At 46.6% G+C, this 10,250-nt stretch overlaps 1 protein-coding gene across 1 annotated transcript; it reads right to left on the bottom strand.

Moving 5' to 3' along the window:
- Nucleotides 1-5,369: 5,369 nt before the first annotated feature.
- GJD2 (gap junction protein delta 2) lies at nt 5,370-7,349 on the bottom strand. The gene is made up of 2 exons (XM_004328535.4): nt 7,279-7,349; nt 5,370-6,264 (listed from the first exon to the last, which is right to left on the bottom strand). Exons 1-2 carry the CDS (start codon nt 7,347-7,349, stop codon nt 5,370-5,372), a joined length of 966 nt encoding a protein of 321 aa, XP_004328583.1.
- Nucleotides 7,350-10,250: the final 2,901 nt, after the last annotated feature.

Genomic DNA, 10,250 nt, shown 5'->3' on the forward strand with positions numbered 1-10,250 from the left:
GACAATCTCCTAAAGGAACGTAATCTTTGAGCAGTCATAAAGCTGGCTCGCCATACCTGATTGAGTATCAGAGGCCTGGCTGGGATGGGATGGATAATTTACCCTTGGTCTGCTCTGATTTTAATTGCTTCTGTGGAACCTGCAGGAGGTCTGGAAGTATGAAAAGCAGAGGATGGTCTGTGCTCACCATTTCTTCTTTCTCACTTCCCACTCACTCACTCACCAAGTCTAGTGGATGGTTTCGAGGCCTTTAGCTATCTGGTATTTAGCTATTTTATCTAGCTGAATGCTATTAAAGTTGCATACTCAGAACAGGCCTTCTTCCTTGAGATTCCACCTCCCTGAACTTTATGAAACCACTTTGCAACTTGCCTTTGCAACTTGCCCTTTCACCCCCCAAACTGAGCTTCTCCTCCTCTGTCCACTCTGGGCTCTATCCTTGGTCAGCCCCTCTCACTGCCAGGGCCACTGCTTCTACTCCTAAAGTCTGAGAATTTTTGCTAGCCTTCCATCTAGAGCATCTCATCACTAACCTCGCACGTGGCGTAAGCAAGGGCAGCTCTGTTGTGAGGACCTCACACTTCCCTTCTGGCCCTTTCCCAATTTCTCCTCCGAATATCTGGTTGTCGTAATTTTATGCTAATGTCTCTGAATCCCTAGTCCTCCACCCTGACTACACATTCGATCCCCTAGAAATTGGAAAATAAAATACAGATGCCCAGGCTACAGCATCAGAGATTCTAATTTAGGTTGTCTGGAGTGGGGCAAAGGCATTCATATTCTTTAAGTATTATTTTCCCATTATTACTGACATAAAATTTTATCTGTTTGTCTGAGAAGCAGTTTTGACAGCCCTTCTCAGGAGCTGAGACTTAGGTGTTATTATCTCCAGGGTTTGAGGCCCTGGAGCAGGAACTCAATGGCGGTGGATTTTCTTAAGTAAAGTAGCCATACAACTTGGTTTGCTCAGGACAGATCCAGTTTACACTCATTGTTCTGGTGTTCCATTCAATTAGCTATCGCCCCTTTCATTCTCAAAGGTATCCCATTTTGTACAATAAATTATATAAGCCTCCCCCCTGCAACCATAAGGGTACTTAAGGTTTGAAAATACTTAGTATTATGGGCTAAATTGCATCTTCCAGGGCAGAATGTGACTGTATTTAAAGATAGGGCCTTTAAAGGGTGATTAAGTTAAAATGAGGTCATTAGGGTCTTCCCTAATTCAATCTGACTCGTGTCCTCATAAAGAAGAGGAGATTAAGACACAGAGGGAGATACTAGGGGTGCACATGTACAGAGGAATGACCACATGAGGACACAGAGAGAAGGTGACCACCTGCAAAGCAAGGAGAGGGCTCAGAAGAAACTAATCCTGCCAACACCTTGATCTTGGACTTCCAGTTTCCAGAACTGTGAGAAAATAAATTCTTGTTTTTCAAGTCACCAAGTCCGTGATATTTTGTTATGGCAGCCTGAGCAGACTAATATACTTGGTAGAATATAAAGTAAGTAAAACCAATATAAATATTGTTTCCTAAATATTCCAATCCTCCAGGACGAATGCTTACATCATTTTCCAGGAAACTCACTGTCTTGATCTTAAATCTTTCGGTTTCCTCAACCATTCAATAAAGGGCTTGACTTAATGTTTCCAAAGGATGCTTTTAGCATCTGTATATTCTGAGTCTGTAAGACTGTTGCCAGATGGAAAACTGAGGCACCTATCTCTCTGGTAGTAGATAAGATGGTGATAATGAATGTCACATATGGTTACAGTGGGTTAGGCACGGTTCCCACCCTCAAGGAGCCACACACTGATCTGGAAACATCTCATCTCCACGCAGCAAGGGACAGAGCGACTTTTATGGAGGCTCGGTGCAGGTGCACTTAGCTAGCCTGGAGGAGAGTTTAGAATAAGTTTCTGTGTGAACAGACAGCCAGACTGATTTTTAGTGGGTGAAGAGGAACACACCCAGTGAAAGGAGGTAGTGGGACAGGTATTCCCTGCAGAAGAAACAGCATTTTAAAAAAAAGAAAGAAAAGCAGAGGTGAAAGGGAAACCATGTTCTTTCTGGTGCTTTCTTCATTTCCCGCACCCTTGATTTTAAATCCAGTCCTTTTCCTCTGCTCTCAGAGGTCAGTGAGTACAGCTATTATCCTTCATATTTTTTAACCCTTTAAATATTTGAGGACTTAAAAATGACAAATTCTGTACTTTAAGCTTTCTTTTCCCCGGGCTAAGTAATTTCAGTCTCTCTAGGCTATTCTTCAAGATTTTAAATTCACAGTTCACACATTAGCACTCATCACCCCACCAACGTGCATGCGCCCACACACACATTCACACACACACACACACACACACACACACGCCCACACATTGTGCACACACGGGCCAAAAGGGCCTGTGGTTCGCCAAAAGGCTCTTAAATTTAAGAGAATAGATTGGTGTTGTCCTATCAAAAGTACAGGTTAAGGTCACAGCCAACACATAGCTATGTGAACCATCAAATTATCAGTGTGTTTCCTTCATTAAATAGAAAGCAAAAGAATCAAACTGACACACATCAGTCATTCTGAGGGATGACTCTATATGCCCAGAGGAAGGTGTGTTCCCTGCTCCACTACCGACAAGTGAATTAATAATCTTACCATTTGAGGGTGTTTGGAAACATCAAAGAGCTGACATAGATCAGCCCCACTGATATGGGATGCATTTCTACCAGGAAATACTATCGTTTCTCCAATCTCACATCACGACATAAATACAACAGCCCTTGTTTTCCACACAGCTTCCTACTTCTTTCACGCCCAAGCGTAAGCTAAGAGCTCTCAAAAAACACTCTTCCTCCATCTCTGGGAGGTGTCTTAAAACATTTTTAGCTCACCAGATACAAAACAGAGGAGGATCTGTTTCTTTATTCAAGAATAATCCTTTTCAACTGCCTGTTTATACTGCAGATGGAAACCTATAGATTGAAATAAACGTATTTTCATTCTAAAATTGGCATCCGCACTGCAATAGTTAAAGGATGCAACAATTGTGTTTGAAAAGCAAGCATCCAGGAAATTCCACGTTGCTTTGCAATATTCAGACAAAGGACGCATTGGAATTAGAAGGTGAATAGCATTTAAGAACTGAGGAAGTGTACTGGTCTACCGAACTAATGGGACCGCATGTAGACAGAAAATGCCAAACATGCTAGTAAAATGTGTGGGTAAAATGTAATATCTTAGGACGTATAAGCAAAGGATCAGTCTCCTTTGAAAGAACCCAATAAGAAATGCTTGATTAAAAGTCTAGAATTGTGCTGTATGATACAGTAGCAACCAACCATATATGGCTATTTAAATTAATTAAAATTAAATGGAATTAGAAATTTAGTTCTTCAGTTGCACTAGCCACATTCTTAGAGCTCAACAGTCATTGTCATACTGAGCAGCAAAGATAGTAGACATTACCATCATTACACAAAGTTGTATTGGACAGTGCTGGTCTAGAAGGTTCTGTTTGACTATTGGGTTAGCATCATTTAAACATCAGGCCTTAAAGCGATGATAGGGAGCACAGCATGCTGCTAGATGTAACAACTGATAGCATGAAAGTATGGTGGAAAGGGAAAAATAATTCCACTCCTGGAATGAACTAATATATTATAGCATTGACATTTTATTACAAGAAATATCCTTAGACAAGCAGAGAAATCTTGGACTAGAATGGAAAGGAGCTAGTAAATACTATTTGAATACCTCCTCACACACTTCTATACATTCACAAAATGCACCAGCCTCTTCTCATCTGTTAGTGGCTGGACTTTCTCAGTCATCCCTCAAATACTTTTCAACCGTCCTTCACTTCCTGCCCCCAAAGTTGTGGGGTTTTTTTTGGAATATGTAACAAAACAGTTTGAACATATATTTAAATAAATAGAATCCCAATCAAAATAGAAAATTGCAGACTCTTCCCATTAAAAAAAAAAGGCAAGAACTTTATTTTAAACAGATCCTCAGTTGTGTGTTACACCACGTCCATATCTAAACCAAAAATCATAATGATAATGCAAAGGAAACAGAGGGCTTCATAAAAGCACGTTAGCCAAATATTATTCTTGGCCAATGCTTTAACTAAATACGCAGTGGATGTGAAAGGTACAGGATGGCACTTAAATAAATAGGAGCAAAGAGAAGGAAGCATATTCACAGTCCAAAGCAACAGGTTTTTGAACCTTTGGTATATATCTCAAATAAGCATCCGTAAACACGTGTTAGCCAATAGTGTTTAGTTCCAGGTTTCTTAAGCCAGTGATCGTGTGTTTCAAAACTAGCTGATAAAATAATAAATCAGGATTGACATGGGCTGATTAAGGTCTCTGGTGTGAGCACACAGGTAAATTCAAACCATGGCAAAACGAAGTGCAGCTGTGTTGCACAGCAAAACTATACAAGAAAATGAGTGAAATACACCAGTTAGAAATTCTGTGGCTCGGGTAGACACCCTTGATATTAACAACAACAACAGCAAATATATTTTTAATGCTGTCCAAAGTCCACAATCTGGAAGGCAGAAATATCCCAAAGCTCATAACCACATGCCTAACAGGGCAACAACCATCCCACAGGACTATTATAGTTGCATATTTCAATTCCCTCCCTCCCACCCAACACCCTGCCCCTAATAAACAGCACCAGTGCAGTTCGAGTTAGAAAACTGGAAATATTGAGACATTCCTAAGGTTTTCATAATGACTAAGGGCCGGTCAGACGGGGCTATAATGCAAACCTCTGCCATGGCCATTCTCCAAAAAGCACCCCATGGAATTCCCTCTAGCTTGCAGATAAACCATATTAGGTCTACTGTAAGGCCAGATCGAGAGAAAAGCTGGCATGCTATCCTGGGCGGAGGGAGAGGGGCATGCTGATGGGAGAGGTACATGAAGGATGCCTCAAGGATGTTTGTCCTGCAGCCCAGGATGGAAGGATGTGTCGAGATAGGTCACAAATTGTGTACCAATAAAATATTTGACTCACGCCATTCACCAGAATACAGAGCTTAGCAGAGCTAAGTCCTGCTTGGTAGCTGTGCAAATCCACTATGATCAGTATCAAACTGGACCACGAAACAAAAGGGCTCAAAGAAGTCCAACTCATCCTCTCAGCACTCTATCCAACTGTCTCTGGAACCGGTGGTGTGACGTAATCATTCTACTTTCTCTCCTCTCCCATTGAGGCAAGATCTTCTCTTAACCAGCCTTATTCTACGTCTCAGTGATGACAGCCACATAAATGAGGGCAGATAGAGCCACTCTCCACAGTCGTCTGCCTTGGGGTTACTTGTCATCCCCCAGGCCTTTCCAAAACCTGCCCTTTCACACATAGGCAGAGTCGCTGGACTGAGTCCTGCCAAAATTGGGAACACTGACCCGTGGCAGGTCCTTGTTGCGGATCTCATAGACTGACTTCCTCTTGGCCTGGGCCCCTCGCACGGCCAGCTTGATCTTGCGCCAGCCCAGGTGGTTGAGTTCAGCCAGGTTCAGCACCACACAGATGCCACTCACAGCAAACATGAACACTAGAAAGACAGTCTTCTCAGTAGGCCGGGACACGTAACATTCCACCTCCTTGATGCAGGGGTAGCGGTCACACTCATACAACCCTGGGACGCTGAAGCCGTACAGAAAGTATTGGCCCACCAGAAACCCAATCTCCAGGGCATTTCGGAACACCACTTGGATAATGTAGAAGCGGGAGATGCCTTCCTGCCTTCGGAGCTTGGATCGTGCTGCAGTGCGCAACCCCGATGGGTGTGGAGTCAGCTCCTTAACCTCTAAACAATCTGGCTCCGTCTCCTTGCTTGTGTTCTCTGTGTTCTGCAGCACCCCATTGACAATGGCACTTTGCAACTTCTTGTCTTCTCGTTTGCCAACACCACTGCTCCCACCCCCAGGTCCTCCAGCGCTCCCCATGGACTCAGGGGGATCTCTGTCCAGGGCTAGGAAGACAGTAGAGTAGCGGCGTTCTCGCTGCTTGGCAGACTGGTGCACAGAGTAAGTGATGAAGCAGAGACTGGGGGTACACACCATTATGATCTGGAAGACCCAGTAACGTATGTGGGAGATGGGGAAGGCGCGGTCATAGCAGGCCTGGTTACAGCCGGGCTGCAGGGTGTTGCACACAAACATGGTCTGCTCATCATCGTACACCGTCTCCCCGACAATGGCCACAATGAGGATGCGGAAGATCACCACCACAGTCAACAGGATCCTGAGCAGTGGACAAAGGAGGGAGAGAGGTTCTCATGGGCTGAGTCACTGACTTAGGAAACCCCTACGCCTCCCTTCCCAGCTCCCTCCTTGATTGGGGAGCTATCCATCCTTCGTGGTACTGAACTGGGAATCCAGCAAACATTTTTGTCTCTTCCCTTTCTGCAGGATGTTGGTAGACTGGGAACACTTCATACTACAGGGATCTCAAGCATGTGTACCTCCCTACACTGGACATGGTGTATTTGCAACAGATCGATTACATGGAATGTAGAGAGGCACAAAACACACCTTAACTCTGGATACGGCAAATGTACATGGAATAGCTGAACACAGAGAGTACAAAGTCTACACACAGAATATGTATATAACTACTCCAAGAGGATATTTAGTTTAGCCTCAGTATGAATATGGAACTTAAGCTTTATATAAACAGATAGCTATGACTATATATACACATATATACATGAATATATATAGTATTTATGTATGTGAATATACATATATACACATATAGAGACACACAAAGTGTCAATTGGGTGTGTCGGTTTCTGGCACTGTAAGTTTTAACAGGCAAATCAGTTTAGCTTAATAAATGTTTGTTGGGAAAAGATACATCTGCTCTGAAGAGCAAATCTGTCTCCCCATTTGCCCTTCTCTGTCCAAATACAATCCTGCCTTCTTTGTAGATTCTATTTAGGGAACCGGATGAAGATTGGCTCCGACTCCAGAGAGTGGGGGGACCACGACGGAGCCAATAACTCCTTTGCTAATGGGAGAAGAGTGAATCCCCTGGTGGTGCCTCATAGGGAAGGGACGAGGAGCTGCCGGAGGAGGAGGGCATCACTGGGCATCAGGCAATCCCTCAATGCCAGGAACACAGGCGCATGGGCCAAGGATGATGGCAAGGGGTCAGAGGATGGTCTGAGGGCTGTCGGGACTCGGTCTGGACTTTAGAAAGGACTCCCGGGGGCCGCCCGACGGGGCCGGCTGATGACCGGCTCGGCGCCCTTACCTCCCGATCATAGTGGAGTGCTGCTGCACCGCGGCTTCCAGCAGCCTCTCCAAGATGGTCCATTCCCCCATCGCTGTGCATCCGGAGGCAGCAGACAAAGACTGGGCAGTACCGGGCACGTCCCCGCTCCTGGCCACTCCCCGGGCCTCACCTCCCGACTGGGAGCGAATTGCCCCCCAATTAAAGAATCAAACAAAATTTTTTAAAAATCCACGATTCCCCTCTCCCTTTTATTGTACTTAAAAGAGGGAAATGGGGAAGGAAACCCAAGCACGCCCAACTGATGGGCAGCTGGCGCGGTCCGGAGGTCGGCCACGAACCGCCAGCGCCGTCCGGGCGTCAGGTCTGGAGCCGGCGGATGCCCGGGCGAGGGGCGGGGCGGAGCGGGGGTGGCCGCGTGCAGGTCCTCGAGCTCCCGCCCGCCCGAGCGAGGTCTTTGGGCCCCACTCACCGCCGGGGGTTGGGAGCCAAAAAAAGGGTCCAGGCCCCAGCCCCCGCGCCTGGCACTTCAGCGGGCACCGGGCGCTCCCGCGCTGCCGCCTGCGAAGCCGGGGCGGAGCGCGCGGAGCCGGCTGCAGGGCTCGGGAATCCGCGGCCGCCGCCTCTAATCCGGCCTTAAGTAGTCTCCGCCTGCGTCACGCCAGGTCGGCGGAGGGGAGTCGAGCGCTGCGGGCGGCTGTAGCTGCGCGCCGGAGCCCGAGGGGCAGGGGATGCGCGCAGGGAGAGAGGGGGCCAGAGTCCTGGGGCCCCGGCAGGGAGTGGGGCGACTTCGAGAGGAAGGATCGCAGCGCCCTTCGGGGCTTCTCCGGGTGCCCAGGTAACCTCACCTGACTGCCAGCCCCCGGCAGGAGGGGCAGCCTGGAGCAGACTCGCGGGTGAGTGGGGAGGGGCGTGAGTAGGTAGTTTAGGGTCTCTCCGCGCATCCCTCACCTTTTGCTTTTTGTCTTTGGTGATACAACTGAAATTCCCTCACTGAATGCAGACGCTGGATGGGGGAAGGAGAGCGGGGGCAACAATAGGACGCTTTCCAGTCTCCCTTGGAGAGGACTGCTTGGCTAAGAGTAAGTCTGCGGTCGGTGCCTTCGTGGATCCGACGCAGGGGTGAGGAAAGCTTGATTAGAGTCCATTTAGGCTGAAGCTTAAATGTAGGTGTGAAGCTGCCTCTGAGGATGGGGGTCTGAGCACAAGACTCTACCAAAGAGGTGCCTAGTTTGGGCGAGTGGGTGACCATGGTTGAAGGACTCGCTTCCGCAGCGCAAATCCAGACGCTCTGCTATTCTTAAATGTCTATCTATCTATTATCTATCTATCGATCCATCCATCTCTTATTTGTTTGTTTGTTTGGAGGAGGGGGTACTTCTCGGGTAAACTGTGATCTAATCTGAATCTAAGGAGGCCCAGTATTCAACTAGCAAGAATAGCCACTCACAGTCTCACCCCGCCCTCACTTTCGTTTTCCGACCTCGGCTTTCTCCCCGCTCAATCAGCAGATCCTGCTTTGTGTTTTTAAATTTACGTTTTGCTGTCAGTTCTATCTAGAGCAACCGCTTAACTGGTCACTAGAAAATTAAAACAATCACACCAGGCTGCTAATTAGCTCAGGGGGTCAGTATTAGAAGACATAGCAGTTGAGTGTTTCATGTGTATGTTCCAAAAGCACAATGAATAAGTGGTTGTCACCCTTTAAAAAATACAGCTGTGAAAAAGTTGCTGACTTGCTCTAGGCAGGTAATGCAGCCTTAATTATCCACAGGGATCGTAGCACATATATATGTATTGCATAAGACACACCGTGATGAGCCTTCAGTTTGAGACCATAGGAGTTGCTTGGGTAGCTGGTGGCCCAGCGACTGGGAAGAAGGGTACAGAGCATAGGCTTGAGTTCACTCACAGTGCACCTCTGCATAAAATGATGTGTAAAGGCACAACCCAAGCTTCGGTGAGAGAGGGATCGGCGAGATCTCGCGTAGACCTGACACCTGTACGCCAAGGAAGCCACTTTTCACTGCAAAGGAGTAAAAGAGTCCACTGACAATGGAGAAAGGCATAGGGTGTAAATGGAACTTTAGGGTTATGGCAGGTGCTCCTTATTTCCTGCTGGGTAGAGAGGAGGTGCAAAGATGGGAATGGTTGGATATCCTATTGTCGAATCCACCTCCAGATGGAATGGTGATCTCCCAACTCAGACTTGGTGTTTTTTCTCAGACTTCCCTCCTGCTCCCTCAGGCTCTGGCTCCCTGTATTCTCTCCTTCTCCAGCAGACTGTTTGGGGCAAAGGATCTCAGACAAGAAGTGAATGAATGAGAAAGTCCCAAGGGAAATCTGTTTCACATATTAAATGTCCCAAAATAGGCTGCACAATTCAAAATCATTACGTTTTATATACGTGGCTTTCCCAAACCCTTAAAGATAGTGATCGAAGGACACAGATTGCAGGAAAGACATCTTATATGTTCTCACAGTGCAGTTTTTTTAAATGTATTTACTTAATTTATTTTTTGGGTCTTCGCTGCTGTGCATGGGCTTTCTCTAGCTGTGGCGAGCAGGGGCTACTCTTCGTTGCAGTGCGTGGGCTTAGTGCAATGGCTTCTCTTGTTGCAGAGCACCGACTCTAGGCGCGCGGGCTTCAGTAGTTGTGGCACCTGGGCTCAGTAGTTGTGCTCACGGGCTCTAGAGTGCAGGCTCAGTAGTTGTGGTGCACAGGTTAGCTGTTCTGCGGCATGTGAGATCTTCCCAGACCAGGGCTTGAACCCGTGTCCCCTGCATTGGCAGGCAGATTCTTAACTACTGTGTCACCAGGGAAATCCCCACAGTGCAGTTTTGAAGCACTAGGCTATGACTAAATTGTTGACCATTAATTAGTTTATTATTTTAAAATATACACTAACATGACATATAGATTCAACATATGAGCACATGTGTATACATGTGTGTAACACACAAAAACACCCATATACAGAATCTATATTTGA

The sequence above is a fragment of the Tursiops truncatus genome, chromosome 2, assembly GCF_011762595.2.
Source record: "Tursiops truncatus isolate mTurTru1 chromosome 2, mTurTru1.mat.Y, whole genome shotgun sequence".
Lineage (NCBI taxonomy): Eukaryota > Metazoa > Chordata > Mammalia > Artiodactyla > Delphinidae > Tursiops > Tursiops truncatus.

Bases quoted from the DNA above. Each gene is read 5' to 3' on its own strand.
- GJD2 (XM_004328535.4), bottom strand. From the start codon at position 7,349: ATGGGGGAATGGACCATCTTGGAGAGGCTGCTGGAAGCCGCGGTGCAG. The intron at 6,265-7,278 runs GTAAGGGCGCCG...TCCACTGCTCAG, and splicing joins CACTCCACTATGATCGGGAG to GATCCTGTTGACTGTGGTGG.